The sequence below is a fragment of the Chanodichthys erythropterus genome, chromosome 21 (genome assembly GCF_024489055.1).
Source record: "Chanodichthys erythropterus isolate Z2021 chromosome 21, ASM2448905v1, whole genome shotgun sequence".
In the NCBI taxonomy this organism is placed as follows: Eukaryota; Metazoa; Chordata; class Actinopteri; order Cypriniformes; family Xenocyprididae; genus Chanodichthys; species Chanodichthys erythropterus.
Genome location: NC_090241.1, coordinates 38,920 through 52,500, shown reverse-complemented (window position 1 = coordinate 52,500; position 13,581 = coordinate 38,920). Strand labels below are relative to the sequence as shown.

General features: G+C 36.5%; 1 protein-coding gene across 2 annotated transcripts in view; it reads left to right on the top strand.

The window, feature by feature from the left end:
* The window catches only part of acvr2ab (activin A receptor type 2Ab), a 34,309-nt gene that overhangs the window by 344 nt on the left and 20,384 nt on the right, over positions 1–13,581 (top strand). For both annotated transcript variants that reach the window (XM_067373158.1, XM_067373157.1), the window contains exon 3: positions 1,060–1,134. In XM_067373158.1, coding sequence (XP_067229259.1) covers positions 1,060–1,134 — 75 coding nt within the window. The remainder of the gene's footprint in view (positions 1–1,059; positions 1,135–13,581) is intronic.

Genomic DNA, 13,581 nt, shown 5'->3' with positions numbered 1-13,581 from the left:
TTCCTGCGCATGCCACCTACCAATGCTTGCAAAGAACGTAAATAATAGATTACACGTGTTAGTTATTATATGTTTGCAGTAAGACAAAAACCGTCTCGAGACGTGAATTTTGCCCAAGAGGAATGCGGCATATCGGGCCACCGAGCGCCCCCTGCCGGAATAACACCTCCTGAACCATCTCGAGCTGGAAACATTTGGTATGGAAAAGAGGCGGAGGAGGAGTGGATGAAAGGAGGAGGAGTGGAGGAGAGCAAAAAAAACAAAACACTCGCGCTGTTCGCCATGTTGTGTTCAGGAAAACATGAGAGAATATATAGACACATCTGAGGGTTTTTTCAGCGCATATAGAAGATTTAACGAGATAGAAACGGAGCTGATATGATCTGAACTGCGATCAGCTGATCTACTGATCCGGGATCATCCGGACGAAAAACGCGTTTCAGAGGCGCATTAAGGATTTTACGGGGAATATAGTTTATCCGACACTATGATATACACTATTTTTATTTGATGTAGATGTTCCTGTTTTTTGGATCCTAATTTAAACCCTTGAACTGGATTTATATTCGTGTGTTCTGGAATGAAGATCATGACTATGATTATATAAATCTTCAGATTTATTCTGATCATTTAAAAGAAGCAGAAGATCATCTCGGGATGTTTTTGAACTTGAACGAATCATGGATGGGAATTTTCGCCATGCATGTGGCGATAAACTCAAAATGAGCGCTGTTTCTGTGTGTGATGAGAGTGATCGATATACTGATCAATAAGTTTCAGGACATGTTTCTAGTGTGTAGTGGACAAGCTGCTGTCTCAGGCCACCACACTTTGATTTATAATACAGTATGGTTATATTAATGTTTGATATTTCATCTATGCAAACACAAACACGCGCACTGACCTCCAGGCTGAGGATTTGTCAAATCTCTCAACACTAAACCTCTCTTACAGACTTACACATTGATCCGGACCTGTTTGCTCACAAATAAATGCTTTTGGCAATATTAAAACATTAATTTTAGAGGGAGCAGATTATCAGCTTGGGATTTATTACAGTACAAGAATCTGCACTGAAAATGAGGACAGGCACCAAACTGGCCTTGGCCATATTCCTCGTCTCCTGTTCATCAGGTAGGTAGACATTTCTGCGTTATGTCTTGTGTAATTGTATGTAATAAACTGCACAGCTACAGCCCGTTGACAAACACGCATTTTGTCATGGATTGTGTGTAACATGCTTTCTCAGGCTGTATCGGATTAATTTAAAGCTTTTGCCAGTGACACAAGGAGCTGCTTGTTACTGCCGTGTGTGTTACTGAGGTGTAGCTGGTGTGTATGAGGTCCACTATGATTGTGCAGTTCTCAAACAAAGGTCTCTTATAGTTCCCATACCTGACCATGATTTTTCTGCTTAGTCAATAAGGATTTTTAAAACAACTTGAAGTGTGTATATTCACTGCAATATTTGGTCTAAAGAGCATCTATATTTTGGTCTTTTGATTTAAATATTGAATCCCATTTTGTTAGTAAAATGACTGTTCACTCTGATGAGCTACATGTCATGCAGAAAGTATCTATAGAAGTCTATCTAGATAAAGAAGTCTCTTCTGCTCATCAAGGCCTCATTTATTTGATAAAAAATACAGTAAAAACAGTTAAATATTATTCCAATGTAAATCAGCTGTTTAGTAAAGTGTAATTTATCAAAGCTGAATACTCAGCATCATTACTCCAGTCTTCAGTGTCACATGATCCTTCAGAAATTGTTAAAATATGCTGATTTGCTGCTCAAGAAATATTTATGATTAATTATTAATTTTGAAAACCGTTGTGCTGCTTCAGATTTTTATTTTTTTCAGGATTCTTTGATGAATAGAAAGTTCAAAAGAAAAGCATTTTATTTTGTAACATTATAAATGTCTTTACTGTCACTTTTGCTCAATTTAATGCATTCATGCTGAATTAAAGTGTTAATTTATTTAAACTGAGCGCTGCTCATGTAGACATACTGTAATTGTTTGGATTATTTAGTCCTACAGGACATAAAGAATCTGCATTGACATGCAACGTCTTTTAAAAGCAAAACGTTTTTTAAATGGAAACGGTGGTGCGTTGAGCACCCTGTTCTGATGACGCAAGAGTTGCAACTAGCTGAGAAGGCCCTTCTTTGTGTTCTTTTTGAAAAATTGATATTCTATATTTTTACTATAAAACTCTTACGACAAACATGTCTTCTTATATCTTCAATTGTTGCATATACCGAGCTGCAGCGGACACATTTGTAAACAAATTTACTTGGACTCATTGTGCGAGCTGTCTCTTTAATATTCTTGTTGCTGCTGATTGGGCTGACATTTTTGACACACCCACCAAACAAGAGAAAAAATATCTCAAACCCCATTGCACACCGTTTCCAGGAAACATGTCGTTCAACCCGGAAACCGTAGCAAAAGTTTGCGCACCGGTTTGAGCTTGAATGTGCCCCCTATGAACAGCCAATCCGGATGAACTTATTCTGAGTTTGAGATGCAACATTTCTGATTGGGTAGATTTGCAAAATTAAAGACACAGATTTTAATTCAGACATTTTAATGATCTACTCAGTTCCATCCTGTATGATTCTTTCCCTATTCTAAAGATTCTTTCTCATAATGTTCATCATGAGTGTTTGTCCTGTTATTAGCCTTGAAAACTTCTTTATCCTGAAAACCAGCTGAGAATCGGCCTGGCTTTGGTCAGATGTCTCTCAGATTAGCCACTATTGGTCTTTTTAAAGATGTCCGAATGCTTCTCTGCTCAAGGTTACAGAGTCTGATGCCAGAATAAGACTAATGCCTTTAAAGACCAGTATGCTTTGACTTTCTGCTGCACTGGATTACAGAGTTCCACAAATGGTTGTTTTGCTTTTGTGTTTTAAAGGTGAATTTTGTTATTTTTGTAATATATAAAATTAGTGGTCAGCTGATGTGTTTCAGTATCTGATTCTGATATCCGCAGATTTTACAGATATATTTTTCTGTATGATCTGTCATTAGTACAAATGACTCTTGTATTTTAATGTCAGAGTCCCAGTCATACTGTAAGCATATCATTGGTAGATTGTCTTTCTGGCACTTTCAAAATCTAGCTCAGTTTGTTTTAGCAGGGGGAATGTCTGGGAAACCTGTCTGAAAAAAACCTGTCTCGTTTGGTGATGTTAGTGATGTGCGGAAGCGATCAGAAGTGACAGGTGAAGGTGTTTACTGTATTCTAGTTAACTCCAGCCCTCTCTTTCTGTCTTTCTCCTCATTCCACCAGCCCTGAAATAGGTCAAAGGTCTACAGCAGCCCTCATCCTCTTTAACATAAGCCTGTAGGCTCACGCAGACTTATGCCAAGGTTACAGTCGCCGAGCAAATCCCTCCAGCAGTCCAGCAAACCTCACGCACCACTCTGAGAGCAGCTTGCTGCTGATCAAAGGCAAAATATATTGCATAAATAAGCCTATTCTTAGAACAAGATTTTTTTTTTTTTCAGTTGTGACGTTATTATTATATTCAGCATTAAGCTTCAAAATATAATTTTTTATTTGTTTCAAGTTTTCAGGTGAAGTTTACCCACATTTGAGTCCTGCAGTGATACTGTTTAACAGATGATCAGGTGAAATGACAGTATCTTTTGTAGAACACATGTATGGGAGTCGTAGTAGTTGTTCTTCCACTCATCTAGCGCAGATGGGCAGCGTCTCTCTCGCCCAGCATGTGGGTGGTGTTGGTTGGTGGTTGTGTTTCAGACAGATGTGCCTCTTCGTCCAGCCGCTCTGGCTCCAATGTGTCCAGAGCAGAAAGGCAAAACTCTGGCAGACTGAGTTATAGACTCTCAAAGCATTTCTCTTGATGAATCTGCAGAGAAACTGGAGAAGACAGAATTTGAATTAACTAAAACTAAAAGCAAGACCGTAAAATATGATCAGGGAGCCGTGCTGTTCTGTGAATGTAAATATGGGGCAGTAAACCTGAAGTCATAATAGTTTCACATTCTAACTTCACTTTTAATGTCAGTCAAGTTTTTTTGCACTAAAAAGAGTTGTAACTTATTTTTTCATGGCCATTTTCCTTCCTGACCCTTACAATAGAGCTGTTCAGGATGGAGCCATAGCCTTGTGGGCAGAGCTCCAACATACGGCGTAACTTCGAGGCCTGGCTCCTCGTCTCTTCCCGATCCTGTGTCCTTCTAACCTCCCCTATGCATTGCTGTCTCCCCTTGACTGTCCCTTCCAATACAGGCAAAAATGCCCAAAATATAGCTTAAAAAAAAAAAAAAAAAAAAAAAAATAGAGCTGTTCAGCCATGACGTCAATTTGTCGGCCAACCCAGAAGGCTAATTCAGCATGGCTTCCCTCAGGAATTTTCTCTGGGTTTTTGGAATAGCAGATCTCTATATTTCACACAAGACTAATGTTTCAAGCACACAGGCTCTTCGTCAGACGAAATGTTACTCCAGTCCACTATTAACATTTTTTGCATTTTTGGAGCTTTAGTGTGCCAACTTTTTTTTATTTTATTTTTTTTTATTATTTATTTTGTCAAGCACCCAATCCTGAGCATTTTTTTGGCAGTGATGTGTATGCTTTGGTCCTCTGTTTGCTATATTTCAATAAGTAAAATAAGGTCTATGGCAGGGGTGTTTTTTTTTTTTTTTTAAAGGGGGCCAGATTCGATATTGTGGACATGCCTGGGGGCCGGATACCTAATTTGTAAGGGGTGAAATTTAAATATTCTTACTGAGTTAGAACTATTCTCTTTGAAAAAACAGTGGTTAATTTTTATTAGTGTCGTACATTTAGATCATGATAACCACAGGTAAAACTACACATGGCACCTCACTACCATGGTTAAAAAAAAACAAAAAAAACAAAAAAACAATATGGTTTCTATGGTATCCAGAATGGCTTTATTGTATTTGGCCTATCAAGTTACAACATGTTTAGAATAAATACAAATGTAGAAAACTGCTAGCTTAAAGGCTTCTTTAATTTGCCCTATATTCCATTACTCTAATCAATTTTACGTGTCTACAATAATAATACATTTTTATAGGAATATCCCACATTTCTGCCACAATACCATGTTTACAGTTAGTGTTACTACAGTAAATCCATGGTAAATGTTTGTGATTTGTGGATTGAAAAGTATTCTAACTGGATTGTTGTCACACATTGGGTCTCATTCATGAAACAAGAGCAGAACGAATTTTTGTGTAAATCGTGTGTAAAGTGGTTCTGGCGTAAATTTTCGGATTCATTAAAATGTTCGTATTTTCCAAATGTTAGTTGGTATGAAAGAAATCTACACCTGCTCCCAGTCACGCGTAAATAGTGCGTTTAACATCCGAACGTTTTGCTCAGTAATAAGGCTGCATTTTAACTCACCTTAATAAGGTACATATTTACAGCATTTTGAAAAAAATATTATATATAGTAATCACATACGTTTTTTCTTTTTACTTTTGTTGTGAGAGCCAGTATTAAGCTGCGTTCACGTCACCTTGTATTTACCGCTATCTTGAAATGACGTTATATTCGGAGCTGTTCACGTCCTTTTGGTCCTTGGACTGGAAATTATGCATTTCCATGACACCACTATCAACGCCTAATAAATCAATCTACAGCGGTCAGGTGGTATAGTGGCCACATGTTACATGTGGGAGCTTTCAGAAAACTCCCAGCTTACAAACTGTAATTTCGAACTCTACGAGGACGTGAACGCTTTTTACAAGCTAGAATCTTGTAACTACAGGAATTACAAGGCCGCGTGAACGCACCTATAGCATCTGCAAACGGAGCACTTTAATCAAATAATGAATTGATTTCAATAGGGCTGGGCAAACTATGGAACTTGTTTCCTATAAAATGGCCAAAATCCTTCATTTGGTGTCAAAAAATGATGCCCATATATAGTTGTCAGTCGGATTTAATGGGCGGGATTTATGGTAATTGAGAATGAACGTGCACGCGCGTCCCATTTACGACTGATTGGAATTAATTAACACACACACACACACATTTCACTATCACTTCTGACGTTTACGAAGTATTTGTGAATCAGGAGGAGAGTTTTCGGGAAAGTCTGTTTACGCGCAAATCACTCACATATTTACTCGTATATTTACGAATGTTTCATGAATGAGACCCATTGTTTCTTCTGTTTTCTGTCTTTGTTACTGCACAACATAAACTAGCTACACACATTCAAACCTCAAACGTTGAAAATGAAAGCTGGATGTAAGGACTACAACAGTTGTCTGATCTGTGAAGCACCTAAACTCACATCTTTGTAGCTGTAGTCCTTCTTAGCAACTTTCTTTTTAAAAAAAAGAAAAGAAGAAGAAGCACATAATCATTTCGCAATTCCAGTTTGACGTATGGAAATGTAATTTGTGTTGCCGAATAAAATGTGAGTTTCTTATAATACTTATTTTTAGGTTACAGTTTGTTCATAATTTGTTAAAATTTGTTAATTGTGTAAATGACATGAAATTTCAAGCTCTGATCGCTCATATTATTCTACATGTAGCCTACTATACATGCAATTTCATGACATTCAAGGAAAATAGTCTTGTACTTTTTGAAATTCATCTTTTAAAATGCTTAATATAGCCCTAAGTAAAATTGTTAACATGGAATTAATAAAGTAATAGTTTGACACGTATGCTGTCAAGCATTTCAGCTGTGAAAATCTGCTGGCTGAAACTGTAACGCAGTGAGTGAAAGACACGAGATGACGGCTGTCGGGGCGATACAGAGATATTTTTAATGACCATGTTGTCTCTTGGAGTTTCATGAGCACTTATTCATATCAGTGTGTACAGCATGAAGGTACCTTCATGAAGGTAAATCTTCCGCTTCAAACATTCACAATAACTTTCATTAACTCTACAATAAATACATTCACTACCAGTTAATTACTCTTCGAAATGCCGTAGAAATGTACAGAGCTACCTCTAAAACGAGAGTTCAAACACAAAATTCTGACGGCATCGCTGACCTTAGAGATTGTTTCTCAGTTAAACAGGCTGTTTTTGCTACTGTTCCTGTAAGACTTCTGATATGATTGGCTAACCTCCATATTTATTTGTATATGTGATATGTAAATGTTGGCAGTCATATGTTAATGAGCTTGGGATTGTGACATTATAACTGTGAAGATTTCTGCACAAGATGTTTTTTTTAACGTTAGTTTCAGTAATGGTTTTGATCGACCGGGTTCTTAAAGTTCTTAAAGTTATGAGTTTGCCAGAGGCCAGCTTCGGTTCTTGCAGTCTTTTGCTGGTCCATTGTGGAGTCCACATCAGCCTGAACTTTTATTTCAAAGGAGCAATGAAAATGCCTTATTCAGAAAGACACAGATAATAGCTTCAAAACAAATTCTACTGAATAATAGGAAATATATTCGGCAGACTCCTCACTCCTTGTGTTTGTTTGAGAACAGGTGAGCCCTGAATATATTGCATGATATTATACATAAACCTCTAAAATCACTATGCAGTAATTAGTTTGTGAAGTAAAGGAGTTTTAACTTTATGAATTAAATGAACAGAACGGCATCAGACTTCTGTGTTGCTTTCTCTGTGCTTCTCTCAGAAATCAGTGCTTTCATCAACTAAAATACTACATCACACATTTTCTACTACTTGATATGTCTCTCTCACTCTCTCCTAGAGACCGCAAGCATTTAGGTATTATAATTTGTTCAGATTTGCGTTTGTATGCAATAAAAGTTGTTTTAGAAGTTTTCAACCTCTGAATATTTTCTTTCAACTTCCATGTTGTTTAATCAGCTATTTTATATAGAGTCCTCTTTGAGGTTGTGGATGATTGTCCTGACATAACTCTGTACACACTGGTAATTAATATTATTATTATTATTATTATTATTAATACTAATAAATAAAGATTTGTTTGCCTTTTATTTAATATTTAGTATTATTGTTTTAATTTAATTAAGATTTTTCAATCAATTTTATAATTATAAAAACAAAGAATTACTTTATGAGCTATACCAGGCATATTTGTTAAATGAAAACTATGAAGGGAACAATTTTCACGAGCTTCAGCTTAAAGCGAATAGATACAAATAATTTTGAGATTGTAACTGATACATTGGCTCTGCTTTACATCCTTAGTATTATGCTTATTTATTTATTTATTTATTTATTTATTACCATGAAGAACATGCAGATAACATGCAAAAAAAAAAAAAAAAAAAAAAAATATATATATATATATATATATAATTACTTATATTCTTAGTATGAAAATTTGGTAATAAATGCTTCTGAATATTAAGTAACATTACATGGCCAATAGCTGGTTTCATAGTCATAGCTGATTTCCATTTCAATATATATATCAGATTATGAAATAAATGTTTTTCTCCAAAACACTTTGGCCACAATTATTGGCACCCCTAGAATATTTTATGAGTAAAATATCTCTGAAGTATATTCCCATTCATATTTACATTTGTTTAGCAAACCAGGGTGATCACGAACATGAAATTGTCCAGCCGAGACTTCCTGTTCCACAGGAATATAAACATGAGGAAACACAAAGGCCAAATTCCCTTAAACATTCATCACAATGAGTAAAACCAAACAATATAGTTCTGATGTGTAGCAAAAGATTGTTGAGCTTCACAAAATAGAAAGTGGCTGTAAAAAATAGCTAAAGCATTGAAAATCCCCATTTCCACCATCAGGACAATAATTAAGAAGTTCCAAACAACTAAAGATGTTACAAATTTGCCTGGAAGAGGACGTGTGTCTAAATCATCCTAATGCACGGTGAGGAGGAAAGTTTGAGTGGACAAAGACTCTCCAAGGATCACAGTTGGAGAATTGCAGAGATTAGTTGAGTCTTGAGTCTCAGAAAGCCTAAAGAAATGATCAAACAGCAGTTTTGTTCAGGTTTTGTTTTGTTCAAGTTGTTCAGGAGGGTTTCAAGAAAAATCCTCTGCTCTTATCCAGAAACAATCTCAAGCATATTCAGTTGTCAGACACGACTGGAACTTCAAACAGGACCAGCTTCTATGGTCAGATGAAACTAAAAAAAGAGATTTTTGGCAGCAAACCCACCAGATGGGTTTGGTGCACACAAGGATAAAAAGTGCCCCATGCCCACGGTTAAATATACTGCTGGATCTTTAATGTTGTGGGCCTATTTTTCTGCAGGAGATCTTGTTCAGATACATGGTATCATTGATTCTATCAAATACCAACAGATAAAAAATCAAAACCTGACTGCTTCTGCTAGAACAATGGACCGTGGTTGGATCTTCCATCAGGACAATGATCCAAAACAAACATCAAAACCAACACAAAAATGTGTCAATGAGCCCAAAATGAAGCTTCTGCCATGACCATCCCAGTCCCCCGACCTGAACCCTAAAGAAAATGAGTGGAGTGAACTGAAGAGAAGAAGCACCAACATGGATCTGGGAATCTGAAGGATCTGGAGAGATTCTGCATGAAGGAATGGTCTCTGATCTCTTGTCAGGTGTTCTCCAAACTCATCAGGCATTATAGAAGAAGAGAGAGCTGTTTCATTGGCAAAAGGAGGTTGCAAACATTATTGAATAAAAGGGTGCCAATAATTGTGGCCAACGTGTTTTGTAGATAAACATTTATTTCATAATGTGACTTTCCCCCCACTTTCAATTCTTTTTCTTCAATGAAAGGTTAGACTTTTGCTAATTTTATGAATTAAAGATAAAAAAGATAAACAATGCAGATTTTTTTTTACAGTCATCTTTGATCATATTTACCAATAATTCTGACCACCACTGTATATATATATAATCAGTGCTCAGCGTAAATGAGTACACGCCCTTTGAAAAGTAACATTTTAAACAATATCTCAATGAACAAGACCTAAGGAGGAAAATAATTTCTTTACACCAGAAAGGTTACAAGAAGATCAGCAAAGCTTTACTCATCAGTCATAATACTGTAATTAAATTATTTATCCACTGAAAAAGTAAAGTAAAGGATTACTGTTCATTTTTAAGTCATTTAATTACAGTTACTTATAATGTACTTATAATGTAAATTAGTTCAACAGTTCTGTGTAAATCAGTATTGAATTTAAAATCAAAATGTTTTGTCTAAAGGTAAACGTGAACGCTGCCTCTTTAAAATCGTTAGCTGTAGTGCAGTTGGGTGTGAGTTCGCAACTTTGAACCAGTTGGCTGCGTAGTCACTGTCTGAAGATGTTGGCAGAAGCGAGTGGCTGTTTTGCAGAATGGACATATTCCAATTACTTCACTTTTTTGAGGCAAGAACATTATGGTAAAATGTAAGCTATGTCCTAGGTAGAAAAAACTACTCGCGCTCTCTGAGAGACGGTCTTCAGTCAGTGCACTCTCAACCAAAGCGCACATGCATGAGTGTCAGATTTTCGTGGTTTATTACACATAAATGTTCAAATACACACACAGTTATGTCAAAATGCCTGTCTTGGCGTATATTCGCGTTGGTTATGTGAATGTGAACAGCATGTGTAACAGCATATTGTCTCCGTCCATTAGGTCTTAGTGACAGCAGCCTAAAAAACATGCTACTGTCTACTATTGGCTGTCTGTATTATAAATGATAATCAAGCAACAAAAGAAAAGCTTCAACAAGGATTAATCTATATTTAATTTATACAGTTATAACTATGCAGAGTTAGTTTATATTTGATTATTCAATTTCTGTGGTATTTTTACTACTATTAGACCTACCATGAAAAAAAATATAGCATTGTTTTATTTGTATCTTGAAATATTTTTACCATGGTATCGACTTTGGTATCGAGTATTGTGCACTTTTGGTGGTATCGGTACAGATTACTAGATTTTTGGTATCATGACATCCCTATTTGTTACTAAAAAAATTTAAGTATTATAGTATGTTTTAATTTTAATTATTATATTATTATTATATAATGTTTTAAAAAACTATAAAAGGCTAAACTATTCCATGTTTGACTCATATTTAAATTATTAAAAGAGTTTCCTTTTTTATTGTCTATCCGGTCAATGTTTATGGGGATTTTAAGTAGTAATTAGTAATGAGTTGAGTTACTTATTGAGTAATTAAATTACTTTTCAGACAGATTAATTAGAAACGTATTTTAAATACAACATTGATGATGTAGTTAGTAATTAATTACTTTTTTGAAGTAACTCGACACCCAACACTGCCTGTGACACAATACGGCGTACACTGCAGAGGAATGGCATCATGGGTGCCGTCCATGAAAGAAGCCTCTCCTAAAGCCCAGGCACAAAAAAGCCCGCATAGAGTTTGCCAGGGCCCATGCTGACAAAGATGAAGACTACTGGGACTCTATACTCTGGAGTGAAGAGACCAAGATAAATGTTTTTGGAACTAATGGCTTCAAAACTGTATGGCGTCACAAAGGTGAGGAATACAAAGAAAAATGCATGGTGCCTACAGTGAAACGTGGTGGTGTCAGTGTGCTTATGTGGGGCTGCATGAGTGCTGCTGCTGTCGAGCTGCATTTCATTGATGGCATCATGAATTCACAGATGTACTGCTCTATACTGAAAGAGAAGATGCTACCATCACTCCGTACACTTGGAGTCCTGCACTTTTCCAACATGACAATGATCCTAAACGCACATCTAAGGCCACTGTTGGATTTCTGAAGAAGAACAGGGTGAAAGTGATTCAGTGGCTCCTGATCTGAACTCAGTTGAACACCTATGGGGAATTCTGAAGAGACGAGTTGAGCTTCACTCTCCATCCAGCATCCAGCCTCTAAAAGAGCTCATTCTTGAAGAACGGAAAAAGATAGATGTTGCAAAATGTCGCCAACTTGTTTATTCCATGCCTAGAAGACTTGGTGCTGTCATTAAAAATCATGTACTCATTTTTGCATCACCCTAATTTGAATAAAACTGAAAAATGTGTAATCTAAGTTATATTATTAACCTTACTTTCATGTTATAAGTTAAACAGATGTTATATTAAACGTAGTCTTGTCAACATTTTGAAAATTTTTTTTGTGTTCATTGAGATATTGTTTAAAATGTTACTTGTGGCACTCTTGCTGGCATGATATTGCTTATGGTATTTAAGTAATTTAGATTAAAGAGGTTCAACTTTAAATAGTTTTGCATGACATTTGTTTGTTTCTCTATGGAAGCTCTTGTACTTCAGATCTTTAGAGATTCTTCTGCAGGTGTCTAGCTCTCTGTGGATGATGAAGTGATGCTCTCTACCATTTTACACTCGTTTGTATCCTCAGTTATTCCAGGAGGCTGTGAATCCGCATTGGGTTTTAGTGCTGATTTTACAGTATGCTCAGCATCTGAGGGAGGTTATTGATTTTGTGTATTGGATTTGGCTCTCTGTGTGATTTCCTGCAGTAGTTCTTTTAGATTTGAGCAGCCCCTCCTGCACTGGCCTTTGATTTACACATCTGTCCCAGCAGGCCTGCTGTCCCGCCTCATTAGCTCATTACTGAGAGTATGAGCACTCCATTCAGAGATGAAGCCTGTGCTTCAGCCTCTGCATCTTTCCAAGCTAAAGAGTCGCTGTTACTGTTGCACATTTTTATTTATTTATTTATTTTTACTTATTCATTTCAGACAATATTTTCATTTAAAAATTATACACATTCATTAAATTTTTAATTTAAAATTAAGACCTACAGTGCCAGTATGATGTATTTGGATTTATTTATTTATTTATAGAGCACTTTTCAGGCTACACAGTAACTACAATGTGCTGTACATTACAATTAAATAAAGTAATAATAAATTAAATAAATAAAAACAAACAAAACAACAACAACAACATCAATGATAAAATATCCAATAAAAGGTTAAATGCTAGAGAGAACAGGTATGACTTTAAGCAGCTCTGGATGGTACTTAGCGTACGGGACAGTCTAACCTCGAAGGGCAGGTTGTTCCATAATCTTGGGCCAGCAACAGCAAAAGCTCGGTCACCCTTAGATTTAAGTTACACTCTTAGGATCGTAAATAATAATTTGTTTGAGGATCTCAGTATTAGATTTGAATTGTATGGCTTAATAAGCTATATATATATATAATATCACACTCATAGCCATGCAATATGGCTGTATATCTGTAACGAAGCGGGACTGAGGCAGAGATCCATTTGCAGCTTTTATTAAAGTGAGAGTGGTCGTACAGGCAGGGTCAAACAGGAGCAAACAGGAACAGCAAGGGACAGGCAGAATCGTGGTCAAGGAACAAGCAATGATCAGGACAGGCAGATATCACTCACAGGTTGGTATACAAAGCAAGGGTCAGGACAGGCAGCAACGGGTCGATAAACAGGAAACAGGCAGGATCGGTAACGAAAAACAGGTAGACAATAAACACAGGGAAACGCTCGGAAATGATACACTGGGTAATCAAGACTTCGCGATTGGATGGTGTGAGTGAGAGTCCTTTTATAGTCCAGGTAACAAGCTGCAGCTGGGTGTAGTGATTAGTGAGGAGTGTGTGCATGGCTGTATGTGGCGACAGGTGATTGGTGTAGAGTGAACATGTGACTGGCAGGG